Source organism: Pan troglodytes, chromosome 3, assembly GCF_028858775.2.
Source record: "Pan troglodytes isolate AG18354 chromosome 3, NHGRI_mPanTro3-v2.0_pri, whole genome shotgun sequence".
Lineage (NCBI taxonomy): Eukaryota > Metazoa > Chordata > Mammalia > Primates > Hominidae > Pan > Pan troglodytes.
Genome location: NC_072401.2, coordinates 154,746,937 through 154,770,661, shown reverse-complemented (window position 1 = coordinate 154,770,661; position 23,725 = coordinate 154,746,937). Strand labels below are relative to the sequence as shown.

General features: G+C 48.6%; 1 protein-coding gene across 3 annotated transcripts in view; it reads right to left on the bottom strand.

The window, feature by feature from the left end:
• Positions 1 to 11,356: 11,356 nt before the first annotated feature.
• FHDC1 (FH2 domain containing 1) overlaps positions 11,357 to 23,725 on the bottom strand; it is a 43,476-nt gene continuing 31,107 nt past the window's right edge. For all 3 annotated transcript variants that reach the window (XM_016952389.4, XM_016952387.3, XM_063809103.1), the window contains 3 exons: positions 22,959 to 23,076; positions 18,504 to 18,668; positions 11,357 to 16,383 (listed from right to left, as the gene is read on the bottom strand). In XM_016952389.4, coding sequence (XP_016807878.2) covers positions 14,311 to 16,383; positions 18,504 to 18,668; positions 22,959 to 23,076 — 2,356 coding nt within the window. In that variant the 3' untranslated portion in view covers positions 11,357 to 14,310. The remainder of the gene's footprint in view (positions 16,384 to 18,503; positions 18,669 to 22,958; positions 23,077 to 23,725) is intronic.

Genomic DNA, 23,725 nt, shown 5'->3' with positions numbered 1-23,725 from the left:
ATGCCACCGGTCACTCAAGATTAAAGCCCTTTTAAAATGAGCTCCCTTCACCGTACTACACTCCAGTGAGATAGGCAGGTGACAAGCCGTCTTTCCATTCTGGGCTGCAGAGGCACAAAGAGAACGAGTGGCTTGCTTAGTCACTAAGTCCCACAATGAGTTAGCAGAAACCTGGACAATCAGCCAGGAACCCAGGCTGGCTCCCAGCTCGCCCCACACCATCTGACATCCGTGAGCAGCATCCAACAGGCTGAAGCTCTGTGCTGAGCCACCGGAGCCATGCTGGGAGGGCCACAGGTTTGAAATGTGATAGAGGTCCCTGGGAGATTCCTGGTCCTTTCCTCCAAGAGGGCTCCATGGTGACAAGCCTTAGAGATGTGTTTCATTGTTAGAAACAGCCAAACAGTGTACCCTCATGTGAGAAGCAATGGTCTGGTATGCTCAAAGTACTTGGAGAACTTCTCTTTTGGAAATTCCTTTGGTGCTGGATGATAAGCCATCATTATTTTATCTTACGGTTGTATCTCATTTGTGATGGAACAGGGGTGTAAGCCTGTCTGACTAGCCACCATTTTTCTGACATGTGTCCCCATCAGGGAACAAAGTGCCAGCCATTGTCATGAAGCATACAGGAAATAGTCACAGAACAGACTTCCCTAATAATTCAATTGACCATTTATTGAGCACCTCCTATGCACCACTTAAATAACCACCCCAAAAGGTAGGCATAGTTTTTACTGTTTTACAGATGAGAACCTGTGACTCCCCAAGGTAACCCAATCAGTAGGTGCAAAGTTGGGATTTGAATCAGGTCTGTCTGGTTCCAAAGCTCATGCCATCACCCATCAGTATTCACAGGTCCTCAAAGAGGCCCCAGGGTTCTGGAAGGGATCACAAAGAGCAGCAAGGGAAGGGCTGTTCGAGACCCTTCTAGGAGATGGGTGGAGGCTACTGGCATAAGATGTGAGCACTGGAGCAGAGGGGTGGGCTGCAGTGGGGGTCAACACCCTAACACTCTTACCAACAACTGTGCTATGAGAATCAAAGAACTTCAGCCCTGATGGGAACTTGGGCATTGAGCCCACCTCCCTTGGAAGAATGAGGAAACAGACATTTAGAGAGGATGTGTGACTGCCCAGGTCTGCCCACGACAAGGCCAGGAGGTTTCATGAGCTCCAGGCCTCTGCTCCTTCCCTAACATCTCGTGGCCTCGTCTTTGCTAGTGCTCCACAGTCACTGGAGCACTAAATGTCTCCTCCCCTCCTGTCTTGCCTTCTTCACAGCTGGGGTGGCAGCGTCAATGTGGGTGGAGGACACACCAGTGCAGGTGGTGCCTGGGAAGCAGGTGATCCCAAGGTGGAGTCAGGGAAGAGAGTCCTGGGCCCCAGAGACAGAGCCTCCCTGTTCTTCCTTCTTCTGCTGGGCTTTACTGACCTTAAGGGAGAGCTCTGGGCACAGTGTGTTCCCTTGACCTTTCCCTGAAGGGACACAGTGCCTGCTGCTATGTAGACGGCACCTTCCATTCTTATAAGTGTTGGGCAAACATTCTCTGGGAGGGAGGGATGTCAGGAGTCCTGGGTGGGAGGGGTTCCCCTGAAGACTTTGGCCTTGAGGATGAGATCATGGGCTTTGGAAGCAAATGCATTTTATAGATCCAATAAATTAGACACAATCTGGCTATTAATGTGCTGTCAGGTGTCATGGAACCATGCCTTGCTTTCTCCAGTGGAGGAGGAAGCAGAAATAGAGGCATAGCTGGGTTCAATGACCTACCCAAGGTCACCAAGCAGATACGGGTGACGTCAAGGCATCAAAGGTCACTGCCTTGAGTCATCAGGCTGCTGTGACTCCCCACCTGATGCACACAGGTCTCTACATCCATCTCTGTCTGGCAGGCAGAACTCCAGGGGTGCATTTCCAACTGAGAAGTTGCCATGTCTGTGCTATGACCTAGAAGAGTGATAATGGCAAACACTTATACTGTTTCAACACATTTAGTCATTTAACCCTCTCAATTGCTCTGCGATTATATACAGCTATTGTTCCCAAGCAGAGATGTTCAGCAATTTGCCTAAGGCCAAATAGCTAATAAATGGCCTAGTTGGCCCTACCTAGCTGCTGGTAGAGGGCAAGCACCCAGCTTGTCCATTTCCCAATATTGCCTGGAATATGTTGGGCCCTCTGCAAACTACAGATGTGGGACATGCCTTGAAATGCACAATGGCTGCTCCTTCCTGCTCAGGGCTTGAGGGTGTGGCGTAGGGGCATTCAGAACAGGTGGAGGCAGCCGCCTGCAGCGGGGCTGTGGCCACTCCAGCTGCCTCCTGACAAGCCTGAGGATTTCTGGGATGCCATGAGTTTGCCATTCCTCTCAATGTAAAGCCTAGATTAGGTGCCTGGGGCACTTGGTGCTCTCTTTATCTTTGCTCTTGTCCCTTTTCTGGCCTCAAAGGACCCTCCCCTACCAGAAGCCATTTCTTTGCTCCCTCTATGGGAGCTTTCAACAGAAGCCCTGGGTGCTGTCACCTTTTCCCGCCGAGGCCAAGCCCAGGCAGAGGCAGAGATCTGATCATGAGCAGGGCCCTGGGCAGTGGGTCTTGATCATGTGTTTCCCCAGGACCAGGGAGATCCCAGCATCTTCCCTTCGTGTATTCAATTCCATCAGCCTGCACACGGCGAGCACCCACTTAATGCTGGCCCTCACTGTGTCCTGGAGAGCTCCACAGATGAAAAAATATACCCCCTCAACACACACACACCCTGAGAAGGTCACTGCCCAGTTCAGCAGCCAAACAAACAGAACAACTGTCGAGCCAGGCAAGTGGGGATCAGTGTGATGACCCCAGGTGCTCCAAGAGCTCAAGAGAGGGAAAGATCTATTCCAAGGCCAGGGGTCAGAGGAAAGATGATGGAGGGAAGCATTTGAGCTGGCGGACGCTTTTCATGTTGCTTCTCTGAGCTTTCACTTGTCATTATTGTAAATTGTCATCATAAGTTTCCATATTTTCTTATAATCGAATTCGTTATGGTTGTAATTGCCAGTTTTAAGTTGGCTTTAAAAAACCACACCATCAGTCTAGTTTGTGAACGCATGGCTCCCCTGGGGCCTTGCTACCAATGAGCTGCCTTTTGTTAATGCCATTTTAACATTACTTTTATTTTCTGATTTTTAAAAATTTAACCGTAATTCTCATAAGAGCCTGTGATAAGTAGAAAGAGTTCTGTGTTTTTGTTGCTTTCATTACTGGTGTCCAGATTCTTTTCAGAATATTTTCTTTGGTTTTTGCATCTACTGATTATGAAACTAATTAGTTACTTTGCTTCAATTTTTGATTGTTGCTATTATAATACAATATGGTAATATTTATAGCAGAAATTGTTTTCATGTGTGTAATATACTTTCTTTTTTCTTTTTTTGAGATGGAATCTCGCTCTGTCGCCCAGGCTGGAATGCAATGGTGCAATCTCGGCTCACTGCAACCTCTGCCTCCCAGGCTCAAGCGATTCTCCTGCCTCAGCCTCCCGAGTATCTGGGACTACAGGAGTGTGCAACGAAATCCAGCTAATTTTTTTTGTTGTTTTTTTTTTACTAGAGACGGGGTTTCGCCATGTTGGTCAGGCTGGTCTCGAGCTCCTGACCTCAACTGATCCGCCCACCTCAGTCTCCCAAAGTGCTGGGATTACAGGCATGAGCCATCGTGCCCGGCCTTCATTTGTATCAGGCTTGAGAATGTAATGTTGCTTTATTTTTATATGCCCTAAGACTTTTTTAAATTAAGGTTTGTATTCTTAGAAAATAGTAGACCCTGCCAGGTGCGGTGGCTCATGCCTGTAATCCTAGCACTTTGGGGCCGAGGCGGGCAGATCACCTGAGGTCGGGAGTTCCAGAGCAGCCTAACCAACATGGAGAAACCCCATCTCTACTAAAAATACAAAATTAGCTAGGTTTGGTGGCACATGCCTGTAATTTCAGCTACTCCAGAGGCTGAGGCAGGAGAATCGCTTGAACCCAGGAGGTAGAGATTGCAGTGAGCCAAGATCGTCCCATTGCACTCCAGCCTGGGCAACAAGAGCAAAACTCCATCCAAAAAAAGAAAAGAAAGAAAGAGAAAGAAAAGAAAGAAAGAGAAAGAAAAGAAAGAAAGAAAGAAAGGAAGAAAGAAAGAAAGAAAGAAGAAAGAAAGAAAAATAGAGAGAAGGAAGGAAGGAGAGAGAGAAAGAGAAAAAGAAAGAAACAAAGAAAGAAAGGAGACAGAAAGAAAAAAAGAAAGAAAGAAAAAAAGAAAGAAAGAAAGAAAGAAAGAAAGAAAATTGTAGACTCACATACACGAAGTTGCAAGAAATACTACAGAGAAATTTTGTATACCCTTCACCTAGTTTCCCCCAATGGCAACATATTGCAAAACCAGAGTACAATCTTACAATCGGGATATTGGCATTGATGCAGTCAAGCTACAGAACATTTCCATCAATACAAGGATCCCTCGTGTCACCCTTTTATAGCCACTACTTTGTTCTCCATTTCTATAATTTTGTTATTCTAAGAATGGCGTACAAATGGAATTATACAGTATGTAACCTCTTGTGATTGGCTTTTCTTCACTCAGCATAATTCTGTGGAAATTAACCCAGGTGTTTGCATGTATCCATAGTTCATTTCTTGCTATTGCTGAGTAGTATTCCATTATATGAATATACCACAGTTTATTTACCCATTGGCCTGTTATAGGGCTTCTGGATTGTTTCTTGTTATTAGCTATTATGGATAAATTTGCTATAAAAGTGTACATGCTTTTGCATGAACTTAGGTCTTCATTTCTCTGGCACATATGCCAAGTTGAACAATTGCTGGGTTTTATGGCTGCATGTAAGAAACTGTCAAACTGCTGTTCATAGGGACTCTACCATTTTCAATTCCCACCAGTCAATGTATGAGTGATCCTGTTTTTCTGCACCTTCTCCAACATTTGATGTTGTCCCTGTTTTTTTGTTTTGTTTTGGTTTGGTTTTTTTTGAGATGCAATCTCACTCCGTTGCCCAGGCTGGAGTATAGTAGTGTGATCTGGTTTCACTGCAACCTCTGCTTCCTAGGTTCAAGTGCTCCTCCCACTGCAGCCTCCTGAGTAGCTGGGACTACAGTTGTGCACCCCGATGCTCGGCTAATTGTTGTATTTTTGGGTAGAGATGGGGTTTCACCATATTGGCCAAACTGGTCTCAAATCCCTGGAATCAAGTGATCTGCTCACCTCGGTATCCCAAAGCATTGGAATTACAGGCGTGAGCCACCTCAACCGGCCTCTCATTGTTTTTTATTTTAGCCATTCTGATAGGTATATGGTGCTATTTGATTGTGATTTTAATCTGCATTTCCCTAATGGCTAATGATAATCAGGAGCGTCTTTTCATGTGCTTATTTGCTATCCATATCTCCGCTTTGGTGAAATGATGCCACTCTACTTTTGTGTATCTTCAAATTTCTCCTTGATAAAATGTTTTAAAATGAAAAAAAAAGAGAAGAAGAAGAAGAAGACGTATTCGAGCTGGGGTGGAGGACGACTGGGACTCTGAGGAGCCATTGGACAACACAGACCTGAGCACCTCATTTCCAGAATCCCTGCAAGACTCAGCGCTTCCAGGAGTCACAGACTTTTCCTAACTCCCACTGTGAATCTGTTATAAGGTGATGGTCCTTGTACTCCAGAGCTCTGCCATGTGGGTGAATCCAAGAGGAATGTACAAATGCTATTCAAGGTGACAGTGGGTCCTACACCTAGGAGCTGCTCAAGAAGCGTTTTTGGGCCGGGCACAGTGGCTCATGCCTATAATCCCAGCACTTTGGGAGGCTGAGGTGGGTGGATCACTTGAGGTCAGGGGTTCGAGACCAGCCTGATCAACATGGTGAAACCCCGTCTCTACTAAAAATACAAAAATTAGTGGGCTTGGTGGCGGGTGCCTGTAATCCCAGCTACTCGGGAGGCTGAGGCAGGAGAATCACTTGAACCTGGGAGGCGGAGGCTGCAGTGAGCCAATATTGTGCCACTGCACTCCAGCCTGGGAGACAGAGTGAGACACTGTCTCAAAAAAAACAAAACAAAACACTTTTGATGTGATGATGATGATGATGATAACCAGGAAGCCTCTTCTCATGGCATGCTAAGGTGCAGCTGGCCTTCCCAGGAGGTGATCCCCATGAGGGATAAGTGGCCTTCAGGGCCTACTTGATCAGCCCAGCAACTGAGTTTGGGGCAGTCATTTCACAAGTTCAAGTATCCCAGTGGAAGGGGCTTTGAGGCCTCCAGCCCAGGGAGGTAGGTAGATGTGCAGCTTTGGCATGAACTCATCCTGACCCTGAGGATTTATCTCTGTTGTGTTTTGGAACAACACAGAATAAGATTAATAACACCACCAGGTTCTTATTAGCCTTTTTTAAGCTTAAATGGTCTTGGCAGCCTCAGTTGCTCACCGTGAAGCATGGTGCCCACACCCTGACTGCCTGGTCATTCTCCTCGTCTTACTCCAGCTCATAAGGTTCCTCCTGAAAGGGAGGTTCCAGGGCTGAGGACAGTGTCCAGTGACCAGGTGGGCCTCATTCTGGTGCTATCGTTCCAGGAACATTGCCAAAGCTAGCCACATGGAACCACTGGTTCACAAGATCCCCCTTCACAACTCCTGGAAGGAATTCCTCCCTGACAAGTGGGAATGATGTTTGACAAGTGGGAATGATATTTGACAAATGGGAATGACGTTTCACCTCCTGCTTGGTCACTAGGACAGCAGGAATGTGGTGAGTAACTGTGTGCAAAGCCACGAGCTTCTTGGAAGACAAGCTCCAGCCAGAGTTCAACCCATTGTGAGCTGGTTGAGAAAAGCAGGGGCTTGAGAAAGAGCTGAGAACAATTAGGCACTTTACCCCGCTGCTTATCTAGTGACTCCAGTTCTATTGTATTGGAGTCGATCTTGAACTTGGGAGTAGGAGGCCCTGTGGGGGTGGGGAAGCTGTTCTGCTGCCTCTGTCTCTCAGCAGTGGTGAAGAAGCCTGCCCTGCAGGGAGCCCACCTCTTCCCTCTCCTACCTGGGGATGAATCAGCTGGTGGGAACCTCTTGTGCCTTGGGAAAGAAGGAAATAAAGCCAATGGGAAGCTGACGGCTCCACTCAGCCATAGCTGAATGGAGGCACTGTTCTTTCTGCTGAGGCAGCTTCCAAAGCTGAATCATCATTTTCTTTTTTTCTTTTTTTTTTTAGATGAGGTCTCACTAGGTTTCCCAGGCTGGTCTCAGACTCCTGGGCTCCAAGTAGCTAGGATTACAGGCGTGTACCACTGAGCCTGGCTGAACTATCGTTTTCATTCAAATATAGCTCAAACCCTTCTTCAGCACTTGCCTAGGCTAGCAAGACCGTCCCTGAACGTAGCAAAACTGTCCAGATTCTTCCAACAACCTTGTCAGACTGATGAGCAGCCATTGACAGCACGGGAGTGGGAAGATGGTCAATTATTCTATGCTGGCCACTTTGGAAAGAACCAGGCTCAGTCCTTCTTCCGGGGAGGGTTTCCACATCCTAAAATAGGGTGGGAGGCTGTCTTGCCGCATCCCTTCTTCTGCCTGCATTCTGAGTCAGCACCCTGGAGAGCTGCACCCCACCTCCTTCCTGACCGGTGAGGTCAGGGCAGATGCCGGCCTGCCTGGCCCCAGCACAGAGCAAGAGGGAAGGAACCAAAGCTGCTAGATGGGGCTCCCAAGGCCCAAGTTGAAGTGATCCTCGTGAAGGCTGTGGAAAGCTCCAACACCCATGAAGTCCAGGGAACAGGGTTCCAAAGAATAGCTTTGCTGACAAATTCTTACTGGGGTACTCAGACAGGGGTGTGGCATTGTTCAGCACTTGTTAGTAAAATGCTTCACATACACTAAATTATAATCTGTCCAAAGGGCAGCTATGGCAAGATGCTAGTGAAGTGTCACTTCCAATGTTCCCCCAGGAACCATTGTTATGGAAGCTCTAATGTTGTGTGACTGAGAGCTCCAGACTCTCGGTGGCCATGCATACGACTGCAAGTCTTTATGTTTTAAGATCTAAGTTAGACCAGCTCCTCAGACTCCTTTGAGGCAGCTCTCCTCTTAATCGGATGCTGAGCTCAGAGTAAATGCTTCTGTCTTGCTTGCTCAGAGCGAAACACACCTACATTGCCCGGACAGAGGCTCTAAGAGGGGTCCAGCATGGAGAACAGCTCATTAGCCTGCATGGGAATCGTGGAATTCTTACCAGTCTGCCTTCTTGCCTCTCTCCAGCTTAGTGGGTCTCAACAGCAGAAGGGAAAATGAATCAGTGGAAAATTGCTAAAGTGAAAATCTGGGGGCCTATCAGAAAGATTCTGGCTTGTGAGTCTGGGGTGGGACTAGGAATCACCACCCCCAAGTAATTCTGCTGCGCGCAGGAGCACTCCATGCTGTGAGTGCCGCTGGATGCTCCAACACTGTCAAGTCAGGAGCACCGAGGGAAGCTCACCACCTGCAGTGAACATCCCAGCTCTCACCAAGGTGGCTCACTTCCCCAGCTACCAGCTAGCCTTGGCTCATGGGTCCACGGCCCTGGCCACACAGGTGGCCTCCCCACAGCCTCTGCCACCTTCTCATTAGTTGTCTAGCAGGCTAGGCTGAATCCAGCCTCCCTCCCAGAAAATGAAGGCAGAGGATGTGCACCCTTCTGTTGGCCCAGTGTGCTCTCTGTTAGGAAGAACAGCCAAAAGGCAATTGCAGTTATAGAAATGACCCATGTTTCCTGGAGTTGTCCTGGGAGATGGAAACCCCTGTGTCTGCCTCTGCATTCAGCCCCACCTCAAGAGCAGAGAGATCTTTTTTTCTCCAGCAGTGGAGAGTGGACACCACTCCTCCGGTCACTAGTGCCCTGAAGCTGCAGTGCCTTCACCTCCACTTGATGGCAGGAGGTAGAAGAGAAACATTCCCAGCACTCCTGACCTTTTCCCTCAGGAACACTGCTGTAAGTGAGCTTCTCTTCTGTAGAAATTCCGGTGGTGTAATCTACCCACACCTGGCGTCTTAGGCCGCCTGGGCTGCTATAACAGAATACCATAGACCTAAGGTCTTACAAACAACAGAAATGTATTTTTCACAGTTCTAGAGGCTGGGAAGTTTAAGATCAGAGCACTGACAAACCCAATGTTTGGTGAGAACCCGTTCACGGACGGTCACTTCTTGCTGTGTCCTCACATGGTGGAAGGGATGCTCGCGCGTCCTCGGGCCTTCTTTATAAGGGCATTAATCCCATTCATGAGGGCTCCAGGTCATGACCTAATCACTCCCCAAAAGCCCCACCTCCTAATCCTACCTCCTTGGGGGTTAGGATTTCAACACAGGAATTTGAGGGGAACAAACATTCAGACCACAGCAGACAGGTTGAATAGTTTTCTAATGTGCTATCCTGAAAACATACCCATAATGCATGACATGGTTGCTCTGGGAAAGTGCATTCTGAAATCCTCAAATCTCACCACAAGCAAACTTGGGGAACATCCTCTGCTTGTGAGCTGGGGACTGCCTGCATGACTCAGCCCTTTAGTGTGTTTCTGAGGCGGGCAGGGGAAAGCCCAGGACCTGACTCCAGGAGCCTGGCACGACTCCATCAGTGAGAACCTGGAATAGGCATCCTCCCTGAAACGCCCAGGTGCCTCCCTCCACAGCTCATAGGGATGTCAGGCTTCTGGTGGGCCCTTGGTAAAGGGTCTGTGAATGAACAACTATGAATGCTGCTTGCGGCCAGTCCAATTGTCCTACCTACCAATCAGGAAGCCAAAAGCCCCATTGCAGAGCTTTGGCCCAGCAGACAGAAAAGCCATTTTCTTCAACTACCACGTTACTCTTGTCTTCACTTAGGAGATCCAGTGAGCTGTGGGACATCCAAACCGGGAGATATTAGTGGACGAAAAGCCCTGAGGAGTGGGTGCTCTGGGTTATGTTTTCCACCCTGCCGCAGATTCGGCCTGAGCTATGCATTCTTTCCCCCACAGATACTGAGCAGGGTGATTTTGCAGAGACCCCGGTGCCCCAGTTTGTTTGTGCTCACAGCCCACATAATTTTAAGCAGCGCTTAATGAGTGATCAGATGCAATGTCCTTTATTCAAATTTGGTTTATACATTTGATGATTATATGTGTTTGGGGACACGCACCAAAAAAATTCTCTCTTCTATTTTTCTGACAGGGTTGGAGCATGCAGCAAAAATATAATGATGAATTAAGTTTAAGTTTCAATGGAAAATTCTGTAAAATTGCAAAATGTCATCATTGCCATATGGGGGGAGCTAGGGAAAGGATACTGCACCCTTACAGGCAGAAATTCACAAATGTACACACCCCCGAAGGTGGATTAATAGTTCTTCCAAAGTCTTCTGGGGTCCCTCACCCTAACACATAAATATGCAGTCTTGAATGAACAATTAGGAGATGGTGGCCCCTTTAATTTAATGAATTTCTTTAGGAGGATGAAGCCACAGGTTCTTTATGAAAGCCGTAAAATAAAAGGGAAGGAGAAATGGAAGATTACTTGAGACCCATTAGAAAAATAAAAAGCTTTCTTGGTGGGGGGACGGGGGCGGTACATGTCAGTAATCCCTTGAGCAGCAGGACTGAAGGTTTAGGGAGGAGTCTGGTGTCCCAAACTGCTTATAACACAGACAAGACCAACTTCCACATGTTCAGGGAGCAAGCAGCAACTCCCAACAAGAACATCATTTACTCTCATCTGCTGATTCTGACCCAGGGATGTTCCTCTAGCCCACTTCAGATAAAGCAGGCAAGTAGCTAGGACTGAAACATGACATAATCCGAGGTATGAGGTGTATCTGAGGCACAATCCCCACTCCTTTTCAAATATGCACAATGCTGGTCATATCAAGCCATCTCTCCCTCCTCTCTGCTCATTCCTGAGTCAGCCATGAGGTGAGTTGTGATTTCCTAATGGTGTCCTGAACCAAAATGCAGGACACCCAGGACACCATCTAGACTTGCCAGGCCCACGGAGATGACAAAATCTCAGCTCAGCATGGAATAACGTGAGCTGCGCACTCCATCGACAGCCTGTGTGTCAGAGGTGGGGTTACATCCCCACGGCCTGGGGCAAGGCCCACTCCCTAAGCCCTCAATTATGAGCAGGTTCTGTGCTATCAAGAAGACACACAGCCAATAGCCTCATTTAGGCTCTTGAGCCTTTGGAGGACAAGTCAGCTGCATCCCAACCCTCCCTAGCCTCCTGGATCTCTGCTTCTCTCTGGGCAGGAAATTGAATACTCTCCCAGCAAGATCACACAGACACATCCATGGAAGAAGCTGAGATGAAACATGACTCTCATAAACAGGAACTTTATTAAACTACATGTTACATAAAAGAACATATAAATGGACCATTAAATACATTGTTTATTTTAAACAAATTTACATAGATACTTATTTACATTTCTCCACTGTATTCTTAAATTATTTTTCCAAGCTTACTACCGATAAAAGGTAATACAATGATCATCTGCTCACACAGATGCACACAGAAGTTGTCCACAGGGCTAAGTAAAGCACCACTTCCCAGGAAACACAGCTTATTAGACCTTCCAGCAACAACTCATGCTGAAGGTGCTCTCTTCTGAGCAGCGCTTGAGGTGAGGCTTTTGCTTTAGAGATGCTGGGGGTTGGTTCTGAGGAGCTGACCCAGGGCAGAGATGGGTCCTTGCTGATTGACCTGACTTGGACTCACAGAGGTGGAAGGACCTGTGGAGACCATCATCGAGGCCATGGCCCCACATCTGTGATATGGGAAACAGGCTTGGGAAGAGGTGGTGACTTCCCAAAGTCACCCAGCATCCATGATAGAGGGAGGGCCTGGGAGCTTGGTACCCAGGGTTCCTCCAAGAGGTCCCGACCCCTCTGCTATCCACAAATCCACAAACTTAGAATCACTTGCATCCATTTTCCACCACCATGGACCTTATGCTTTGAACTGTTTTGTCTACCTGATTAAATATATAACTTCTTAGGCTTCTTGAGATGGTGAAAAGCAGCTCAGGATTCCCATAAGCAACTTTGTGGAGCCCTGGAAATACCTACTCAGGGCCGTTTTTACAAGAGGTTTTGTGGTCAGGTGCTTTACTACTTCAGCCATAACGTTTACCTTTAAAACTCAGCTGACTTATGGAAGCTCAGCATTTCCAATTCGCTTAGATGACAGGCAACAGTCTGCAGAAGGGAGGCTCTAACGTCAACCACGCGGATTCCCCACAAACGCATCATATTTGCCTAAATCCATCTATCTACCAATGTCAGATCTAAAATGAGGTTTCACTAATAAGTGACCTAAAATAAAAAAACACACAAAAAAGTTTCTTTAAAAAAAAGTTCCAAGAATTTCCCCATTTCCCAATTAGTCTCAGAGGAGTCATGAAATGGGCATTGGGTAGAAAAAGTTCATGTTTTCAACTGTTTCTTTTGAATAAAGCCTGATTCCCCCATTCTGCCCCCAAACTTTTCCCGATGATATACATTCTTCTGAAAGCAATTTCATGCTTTTAGTCTGTTTTAAAACAGCTGACTTGGTTCTTCTCAGGATTTAAAAACCACTGTACCAAGGAAGAGATGTCCACGTTAAAAACTATTATTAAGAGACAGAGACAAGGAGAGAGAGACTCTCTCCAGGCCATGTTAGAAAAGAAGGAAGTGCTGGGAGCACACAAAGAGAGAAGAAAGGCTGGGAGACAGAATGGTTTGCACCTCCCTGTAACCAGAGTGAACACAGGTCATAGCAGCCTTCACTCAGTTTTATAACAGACACACGAATGGAGGAACATGGGATTGGAAAGACGCACACTGTCAAACAGCCCTGATGCCTTTCCACTAAAATATGGCACTTCTAGATTCCAGAGAAATCCAGCATTCTACCAGGGGCTGCCACCCATCTGCAGGGAAGCCTGCCCTGCAACCATGAGGCCCCCAAGGCTCATACTCCACTGCTCACAATGCGCGCCCTGAATACATGGAAGCATCTGATTTCTGTCTGAGTCCAACTTTCCCTCCTGTTCCTAGACAGACTCACACCCAGAGTCATGCACGGAGAAGTGGGCAAGCCAGACAATCTTCAGGGAGACACAGCCCATCACAGGATACCCAAGGCTTATGGGGAAGTCCAGTTGCCAGCAACGGACCCTGTGTGGGCAGGTGAAACTCTGAAGCCAGGGAACACAGGAAGATAAAAATATCTTCATACTGAGGATATACTGGCCAAGTGTGGTGGCTCACACCTGTAATCCCAGCACTTTGGGAGGCTGAGGTGGGAGGATCACTTGAGCCCAGGGTTCGAGATCAGCCTGAGCAACATAGTGAGATCCCATCTCTACAAAAGATAAATTAAAAAAAACAATTAACCAGGCGTGGTGGTGCATGCCTGTAGTCCCAGCTCCGAGGGAGGCTGAGGTGGGAGGATCACTTGGGTCTGGGAGGTCAAAGCTGCAGTGAGCTATGATTGTGCCACTGCAGTCCAGTCTGGGAGACAGAGCACGACCCTGTCGCAAAAAAATACATATGTATTTTTTTCCTGGGAGGCATTTCACTCTGCAAAAGGAACCAAAACTAGAACATTTCATTTTTGTTTTGTTTTGTTTGAGACAAGGTCTCACTCTGTCATCCAGGCTGGAGTGCAGTGGTGGGGTCCTGGGCTCAAGTGACCTTCCCATCTCAGCGTTCAGAGTGGCTGGGGCCACAGGCATGTGCCACCACACTCGGCTAAATTTTGTATTTCTGATAGAGACGGGGTTTCTCCATGTTGCCTAGGCTGGTCTCGAACTCCTAGGCTCAAGCAATCCACTCATCTTAGCCTCCCAAAGTGCTGGATTACAGGCATGAACCACTGCACCTAGCTAATTTTTATATTAAAAAGAAAGTCTTTGATATATAAAAACTGGCCTGAAAAAAACTTTTTTGACTTGTTTCATAAGAATGTCACCTTACACTCCTACTAAGTCTTTCTCGGGATCCGGGCTTTGGGGGAGGGTGGGGTGCATGGGGGAGGTGCGGCCGTCACAGTAGTGAACGTGCGTCCATCTGGACGCTGGACTGCAGCAGGGCTCAGCACAGCAGGCTGCAGTCCACAGGCCTCCTGGACTGTGCCATCCCAACAGCGTCACTAGCAGTGGCACCAGTGGCTGCTTTATCTGTAACAAAGACATGCTGCCTCTTTCCCCATCCTCGTCCCAGAAGTCAGTCTTCACCGTCTGAATCCCAGTCTGAATCCCAGGAGGCAGGAGAGGACAGGCACCCATCACTTCCGTAAGGGATTGAGGATTCTCCCCAGCGTGGTCCGACTGGAGTCCTTCCGACGGAGGGAGGCCCTTTCCCCAGCCCCTCTGGCCTTCAGAGGGGCCTCCGTGTTGGCACTGGGACCCTCCGCAGACTCTGGGCGCTTCTTGGGGGCCCGGGCACTGCTGGCTCGCCTCAAAGTGCTGCTGTCCTTGGGAGCGGCATCCTCGGGGTCCCCTTTCACCCTCAGCTGCCGCTGCGACACTGTCCGAGTGATGCCGGGGGCTTTGGCCACGGGAGGAAGATCTGTTCTCATGCTTCGAGAGGAGGAGGCCACTGTGTTCCGGGCAAAGCTCGGGACACGGGGTAGTTCATGGGGGACGCTGGGCACTGACGGGGTCTTGGGCTCTTCTTTGGGACTCTCAGGGCCCTCGGAGTGGGCGCGGCAGGTCTTATTTTCCTCAGGCTTCTGTCTGGGGAGGTTCCTGAGTGGTTTGGCACTGGGCTTCTTGAAAGAACCCCTGGGCTGCAGGGGAACGTCCCTCCCCGGACGGGTGCTGCTGGAGCCGCTGCTCCCCCGCGGCAGCCTCTGCTCTTCGGCGCCTGTGGAGGGCCTCCCGGGCGACGTGTCTGAGGCCCTCCGCACGGAGTTCTGGCGTGACCACACAGTATCTGTGCTGCTGGGGGGATTCTGGGAGGGCCCCCGGGATGACAGCTCTGGTCGCCTCCAGCCGGCGCCTCTGCTAGACTTGGTGATGGGCATGACCTTGCGCATGCTCTCGTTCTCTGAGGTGGTCAGGGTCCGCACAGACTTGGCCACTGCCCCCTGGCTCCGCCGGGCGCTCCCGGGCTTGGAGGCCCCGGGAGACGCCTCTTTCAGGGAGCCTCTCTTTGGTGCTACAACGTCTTTCCTTTTGGTGGGTTTGTCCCTGGGCAGGCCGCCCTTGCAGCTGGGCTCATTATCCACAGAGACGGGGGCAGGAGCCTCCCCAGGGGGGCTGGATGTAGGGTTGGAGGAGACTTGGCTGTCCCCCATTTCTTCAACCCCAGAGGACATGGAGCCATCCCCTTCCCCGCCTTCCTCCGGGTCCCCGCCTCTGGGTCTGGAGTCGGTTCCCTCTGAGCAGTCCAGGGTCAGTGAGCAGTCGGTGGTGTCCGAGATGCAGAACAGAGGTCTAGGATCTTTGTTCTCAGGGTCGCTGCTACCCACAGATCCCAAAGCTGCACTTCCAGGCTCATCGGGGGCAGCCTTGCCATCCTCCAGCGCTGGGCTGAGACTCCCCAGGGCATCTCTGCCCATGGGTGTCAGGCTGCTGGTGCTGGCACTGAGGGACTGCAGGCCCCTATGCCCCACAGACTCTAGCTCCATCGGGCTGAAGTCACTCAGAGTCAGCTGGGAGGTCTCCTCCATGCCCTGGGAACCCTGGAGGTTGAACTGGGCCAGCCCTGTCACCAGCTCATGCTCCTTAATTCCCAGAGCCAATGGCGAGAGAGGAGGGGACTGTGCTGAGCCCAGGCTCACCGGCTCACTGTACCTCTTTCGGAGGACACTGACGCCCTGGCGCCGAGCTCTGGGGAAGGCAGAGGCAGGGTCCTCAGGCTGGGCGGCTGCAAGCTGGTGCGCCTGTGCTGAGGGTGGGTTGGGGGCCTCCTCCTGGCCCCCCGAGGTCTGAGGTTTGTGTGCAAAGCTGGAGTCCTGGTGCCTCACTTCTGCAGGCTCCAGGCAGGCTATCGTGGGCCGGGCCTGCCGGGGGCTGCTCCGGGGCAGGCTGTGGAACTTATTGGGCTCCTCAGGGCTGCCGGTGGAGCTCTCCAAGAAGGTCAGCAGCTCCCGGTCAGCAGAGGGACCCAGGGAGAGGCGGGAGCGGCGGGTGTTCGGGGGCCGGTAGGAGGGGCTGGAGGGGCTGATGGGCCTGGGGTGCAGGAAAGGGAGCAGGCCCTCTGCACCCTTCTTGGTCAGCAGCTCCACATCATTCTCACTGCTGCTCCGGCCAAATGCCCCCAGCTCCCCAGTTGCCCAGGAGCGCTGCTTCTGCTCCCGCTCCTTCAGCCTCTGCAGCTGCCTCAGCTCCTGCGCCTCCCGGTCGTGGTTGTCCTGAGGGATGGAGAGAAGCCCGAAGATGCATGAGACATGTGGGACCAATGTGCAGTTCCAGAGCCACCTACGCTAAGAGCCAAAGAAAGATACAAGGCATGGAGGGGAGCTCTGGGTCATGTCTTACACTGAGAAAGAGGCTCTCTGTGTGTACGCATGTGTGTGTGTGTAGAGGGAGGGTGAGGCTCTTCAAAGCTACTAGGGATCTGAGCAGAAGGGGTGAGTGCTGTAGACCTGGCCCAACAATCTGTCTACAGTTTTTATTCGATCCTTGGGCCCAACTTCCAGCTTTCTGGCCAAGGCACTGCTCAGTGGAGGCCGCCATTCCACATACATATGCATGCGACCTCAACTCCAAGGAAAGCCAACTCTGTTTCTGAGCAGTATAAGACAGAGACGACTTCCAGGAAAGGGCTATATAGGCAATAGCTGAGAGAAAAATACTGTGGGTATTTAAAGAGTGAGCCTCAAATTATACTTCTGTGCAGCATGGATCTGTCCTACACACATTCATGTGTAGCACATTCTACTTAACAATGATTTGGATGTATTAATGTATAGCCACAATATTAAGAGATGCTCTGTTCAGCTCTGTTCCCTGACTGCTCCTTGGTAAAGCAACACCACACGTGGCATGGTGGCTCTGCCAGCTGCAGCCTGCAGCACATGGCTCTGCCTCTCACGTCCTAGCCTGTTCCCACAATCAGAGAAGAGGAAGAGGAGCAGGTGTGCTTTACAAATCTTTCAACCTTCACCCTGCTCCAGAGAACCCAGCCCTTCCCATCGAAACTGCACCAGAGCAAGCTCACATACCAAAGCACACTCTACCACCTGGCCATGCACTTTAAATAGATTTGTGTCATGGAAATATGTGGATCTCACAGCCCAAATGTGTTATTGTTAGCAGTTTTACTTGACAATCAATTTCCTCCAATGATGGCCTTTCCCTTCCAAGTTTCTGTGGGGCTCTAGCCGGGGACTCTTGGCTCCGCCTGCAGCTCTGGCCTCAGCCTCCCACCTCGTCCCCAAGTCTCTCGGGCCTTCTTTAAAGATTGCCTGTGGTGGTGGTGGGGCCGGTGCCTGGCTCTTTGGACAGTGGGGCTGAGAGCATCACACAGGTGGCCTCACAGGCCTATGGAATTCCTGGGAGTGAGGGCCTCATTAAGAGCCAACTTGGCCTTGACACCCACCACTGCCTCCCACAGCTGAGCTCACTTCTTGGCCAGAGGAGCGCAAACGTGGCCACAGGCTGAGCCTCCTTCTCTTAACTGGATAGAGAAAGGAGGGGTCGAGAACACAAAGCAATTCTGGGCTTGAGAGAAATCTGACCAATCCCTCAAAGAAATTCAGCTATGGACTAAGCTGCATTCCAACTGGAGGGGGAGAGATGACTCACGAGCTTTGCTTCCTCATCACCACCCGAAATGAAGGGATGTGAGTGGCCGGTTTGCTTTCAATTGATGAATTAAAGTTTTACTTGAAAGCCAAGCAACCCAGAGAGTTTTCTGGCTTCTACATTAAACCCAGAGATGACTGGAATTGGTGGTTGAAGGGCAAGAAAGGTAGCTGTTTTGCTCAGTATGGCAGCAGGCTTTGTGGTTATTCGGGAATCTGGAAGACCGCTCTGGGGAGGACCACATGGTTGCCCTGGTGCCAATCCCACAGTGACGGCAGCAGAGCTTGGAAGAAGGGAAAGGGAGGGCCGTTCCATCACCCCACCACAACAGAAGTCTCCCTGGAAGAGGACATTCTCTTCTGGGAGCGGGAGAGAAAGACATTCAGGATCTTCAAGAGACTTTTAAATGGTATGACAGCCATCATGGAGGAACTTTACTAACAAAATGCTCTCAAGGCATTAATGTGAGTGTCAGGGAGCCTGTGCACCAAAGTAGCAGAGGCAGTCAAATGCCTCCCCCTGATGCTATGCAAGCCCTCGGGGCTGGGATGGCAGAGCCACTTTCCAGCAATCCCAGCAGAGAGCCTGGCAATACCACCTGGGCCAGATGTCCCCGAAACCGTGGAGATGCAAAGTGCCTTTCTGTGGTGAGCAGATGACTAGGTCGAGAAGAAGGAAAATAAAAATCCAAACAACCCCGAGACACAGATGCTGCCAGACGTACCTTAACTGCTTTGTTGAATTTGGTACAGAAATCTCTAAATATCTGAAAGCATTCATCCAGTTTCATGGTTTTTTTGTCTTCACAGAAAAAATCTATAAGGGTGTAGGCCTCATCCTGGAGCTCTTGTTTCCAGCATTCCAGTTCCCTCAGCTTTTCTATGGCAAACTGCGGAAAAACAAACGAACACACACTGAGGTAAACGTTGTCAGCTGAGGCGGCGCTGGGCACTGCATCCGGTGCCCAGAGAAGACGTGCTCTGGGGTTTCATTTCAGGTCTTGGAAAAGGAAGGTTTATTGCAAGGCCAATGCAATCAGAGCCAAAAGGAAAATAATTCAACCCAGAACAAACCTCGGGGAAAGCAAGGTGAAGTCCCGTGTGAGACCTAGACTAAGCAACAAGATAGATTTAAGAGCTTTAACCTGCAGAATGTCACTAACAAAATGTTCACTTTTAATGTCACTGAAAAAAATTACACAGGTATACAACTGGTTTTTACCAAGGAAGATCCATTTTGCATCTGTTCTTCTTCCTCTTAAAATTGAGTCTTACACTGGTCAAGAGTTTACTTTAGGGTCCCTGAAGCTACTCGCTCTACTGATGCATTATCAATTTTGCCCCACTGAGAGGGTGTCTAAGCTTAATCCCAAATGAGCTCTGTGAGGGTCAGGGTCACCCCCACAGGACCAAAACCCTCATAGCTAAACCCGGGGTGCTGATCCAAGTCAGCTGGGAAGCTTGGCAACAGGCCATGCCTGTATTCCTCCCGTTCGATTTCACAGGTTTGGGGTGGACCCAACACTAATATTTTCTGAAAGCACCACCCCAGGAGATTCTGATGGGTCCCGATGGCTAGGCATTACTGTCCTTTACAAAACCACCCTCTTTGCTTCTTCATTTTCTCCTAATTCTTCTAGGACAAATAAGTCTCTGAGGCCCCTGTGCATTCTGGTACCGCCTCAACACAGAGATGGGAAGAAAGGAAGCTTGTTTTCCTCCAATGAGTTCCAAGGCCTTCAGCATGGAATCTGCCATGTCCAAGGGTCACACACACTTCCCCGATGGCAGTTCAGTGACAACATGGGGAGCTGCATGAGGAAGCAGTATGGTGCGGAGAAAAAGGGCTCCACAGCAGCCACAGCCCATGAGAATGAACATTTGGAATCACACTGAAGTCTTATGTTGAGACAGGGTCTCACTCCATTACCCAGGCTGGAGTACAATGGTGTGATCATGGCTCACTGCACCCTTGACCTCCTGGGCTCAAGCAATCCTCCCACCTCGGCCTCCTGAGTAGCAGGGACTATAGCTATGCACCACCACACCCAGTTAATATTTAAATATTTTGTAGAGACAGGGTTTCCCTATGTTTCCCAGGAAGGCCTCACGCCATCCTCCCACCTCAGCCTCCCTAAGTGCTGGGATTACAGGGGTAAGCCACTGAGCCTAGCCTATGTTGCTTCCTTGTTTACTGGGAAATAATGGTTATATGAAGAAGGAATGAATGAAGTATGTTACTTTATGAAATCACATGTATCATGTTTTTAAAAAAGGTTATATTTGAAAACATTTTTTGAGTGAAGTGGGGATGGGCTGGGAAATGGTAAAGCTAAAGTTGCCCACTTTGGAGGGGTAGAACTGCTGTTTGAACCTGTGTGGAGAGCTACAGAACCTACAGGGAAATTCTGTGAAGACGCCACCTATTACCCACTCCAACCCACTTTCCCCCTTAAAAGCCCTTCTCTTAAACCAAACACACTCAAGAGGTAGTAAGAAACGAAAACTATGTAGGAAACCAAATACCAGAGAAAGTAACCACCTGAGTCAGTAGCCCAAGGCAGTGTGTGCATTCATGCTGTATTTTTCTTTATGGAGGAATGGTATTAATGAAAGGATAAATCTTTGCCTGTCATTCTTCCACAGGGGGAAAGATGGATTCCAGCCAAGAACAGCTCAACTGCAGAAAAATAGGCCTCTTGACAAGAATCTACATGGGAGTTCAGCTCCACCTCGTATGTTTCATCTCTAGATCCTGTGGGGATTGACAGAGTACCAGGAAGGAAAATCTTAAACACACTGAAGTCACCCTTTGGACTTGGGAAAATGAAACATTCTGAATGTGGATCTGAACAGTAACCACACTTGAAGTTACCGGGCAGGAGTTCTACATGATTAGGGCCAGAAATGGAAAAGTTCAAAGCTACACTGGCAAAGCAAGAATGTCAACAGGTTAGCAGCTGTAGTGTCCAAGTCAACCTTACATCTCTAACTTGCCTGCTACACACTGAAGTTTCAAACAAGTTTACTCAGTATTTCTTACCCCAAGGGTGAAAATGCTGAAATAGATCTGCAAAAATGTGTTTCTGTTATTTTTCTGCTCTGAATCCTTGAAGAGTTCCCCACTTCTTATGGCATAGAGTTTGAGTCCAGCATTCAGACTGGTGTTCAGAGACCTGAGTGCCCTGACCCTGACCTACCTCGAAAAATTTTATCTCACCTATTCAAAAGGAAGTTGAATTTAAGAAAGAAAAGTATGCAGCTGTATGAAACGTTTTACTTATAGAGATAAAAATGACTCGGTTGGCGCAGTGGCTCATGCCTACAATCCCAGCACTTTGGGAGGCGGGCGGATCACGAGGTCAGGAGATTGAGACCATCCTGGCTAACACGGTGAAACCCCATCACTACTAAAAATACAAAAAATTAGCCTGGTGTGGTGACATGCGCCTGTAGTCTCAGCTGCTCAGGAGGCTGAGGGAAGAGACTCACTTGAACCCAGGAGGTGGAGATTGCAGTGAGCCGAGATCGTGCCACTGTACTCCAGCCTGGGTGACAGGGTGAGACTCTGTCTCGGAAAAAAAAAAAAAAAAAAAAAAACGACTGCCAGAAAGAAGTGTAAAGAGTTAAAACAAGACTGACTATGAAAAGCAGTCCAGAGGTGAGGCTAAGTCAGAGCTGTTCTTCATCCTAAGCTTCTCTGTGTGAATATTGACTGAGATGGTAATAGTTAATATGAGAACTTGGAGGAATGAAACATCCAGAATTTTAATCTCGATGTGCAATGGTCCTTATTCTTGATTTTCCGGATTTGTTTAATGCATTCGTTTACTGTTCAGTATTTTTGTGGTATTGGTGGTGGTGTTTGTAACAAGAAAATTAGTTTGGTTTTACTTGAAGGAAAATACAGAGCACATGTTTAATAATAAAAATAAACTCACAGCAGAGCCAAACAAAATCAAGCATCCGCCGAAGGTCATAATATTTTGAAGGAGCTGAATTAAGAAGCGAAGGCTTCAGCTGGCACAACCTCAGGAGCACACTGTTCCTCCCCAGTGCCAAGGGCAGCCCTGCTACATGAATCCACCTCACAGGTCTCAAAACACTAACAACACTTCAGGTAGCATAGCCTTTCGCTGAAGACTAAAAGCATGAGATGGTGCCTTTTTTTTCTTTTTTTTAAATAAGGAAGATAAAAGAAGTATGTCAGACTATGCGATTAGTGAGTCACAGTGAGCTGTCACAAACATGTCCACTCTGCTGTTTTTTGTTGATGTTATTTGGAGCAGCTCCCGACACACCCTGTGGGCCCTGTGTACTCCTGGTGTTGACGGGCACAGCTCTCATGTGTTCTGCTGCTCTCATTATAAAACATGCCAAAACGCAGCTTGTTTCTTCAACATAAACAAGTGAAGAAATGACAGCCCAAGTTCTAAGGCATCTTGATTTCTGTGGAACTTTGTTCTGTTATCCAAAAGTTTAACTGGTTTAGAAACAAAACTTGAGTTGCCAGGTACAGCCCAAGTGCAACTCCATGGCTGATACCAGTTCACCACAGTAAACTGCAATCGTGCAAACTGAGCAGTGAACAACAGGAGCCTCGCAGAAGCACTGTCCCTAAACAAATACATCAGGCTTGGGCTGGGCGCGGTGGCTCACACCTGTAATCCCAGCACTTTGGGAGGCCCAGTGAGTGCGGATCACCTGAGGTCGGGAGTTTGAGAGCAGCCTGGCCAACATGGCAAAACCCCGTCTCTACTGAAAAAATACAAAAATTAGCCAGGTGTGGTGGTGCATGCCTGTAGCCCCCAGCTACTCGGGAGGCTGAGGCAGGAGAATTGCTTGAACCAGGGAGGCGGAGGTTGCAGTTTGCCGAGATCGCACCATTATACTCCAGCCTGGGTGACAGAGCAAGACTCCCTAAGACTCCCTCTCAAGACAAACAAACAAACAAGTCAAACAAACGAAAAGACAAAAAAAAAAATATATCAGGCTTAGATCACATTTAACATCCTCTGCAAAGAATGGGCATGGAAATACCAAGTTCCTCTGACTAACTTGGAGAAAAAAAATATGAATGGGAACTGCTGCTTCCACAAATACACCCATGCAAATTTAACCAGCCCCGGGGTGCTGCTGGGAGATGAGATTAGAGGGACTGACTTGAGTCACCTACAAACCTGAAGAAAATCTTCCATCTGCTGACAAAGTTCACCATCCCGCTGGATGTTTTCTTTTAGTGATTTTGTCCTGACAAACAGCAAATGCAGTTCTGCCTCCGTGTTCTCCAGAGATAATCTAAAAGAAGAAAGGGGAGAGTGGGCAGTTGGAACAAGGAAGCCATGTGTCATGTAGGTATATTAAATAAGACTAACTGTTGTTCAACCTTGGAAACAGAAGGGGAGAGCTACTGTGATGATATTTACCTACCCCTGTACTTAGATCTTTTGTGTTTCCTCCTGTTTTAAGAAGTGATTCGTTTCTAAAGACATATACTGGTTCAAAGAGAGCAGGTTGTAACTGTACTCTTGATGGTAAGATAATCAAAACCATGGGATCTGCAAACCTTTTCATAAACTAGCTCTGAACACCTTTATGCAATAAGCATTACAAACTAAATGCCAGCGGCTTCCGGGATTCATATGCTTTCCATGGGCCACTAAACACAAATAGGAAACTCTAACCCACAAGAAGCAAGGCAATATATGTTGATAATTCTAACACTAAGGGTAACAGCGAGAAAATAGCAGATTCCACAGGTGGCCAGAGCACGCTTTCTATATTTTACAGACAACTAAAACATAGCTAACAAATGTGCAACTTTTTTTTTTTTTTTGAGACACAATCTCCCTCTGTCACTCAGGCTGGATTGCAGTGGCCTGATCTTGGCTCACTGCAACCTCTGCCTCCTGGGTTCAAGCAATTCTCATGCCTCAGCCTCCAGAGT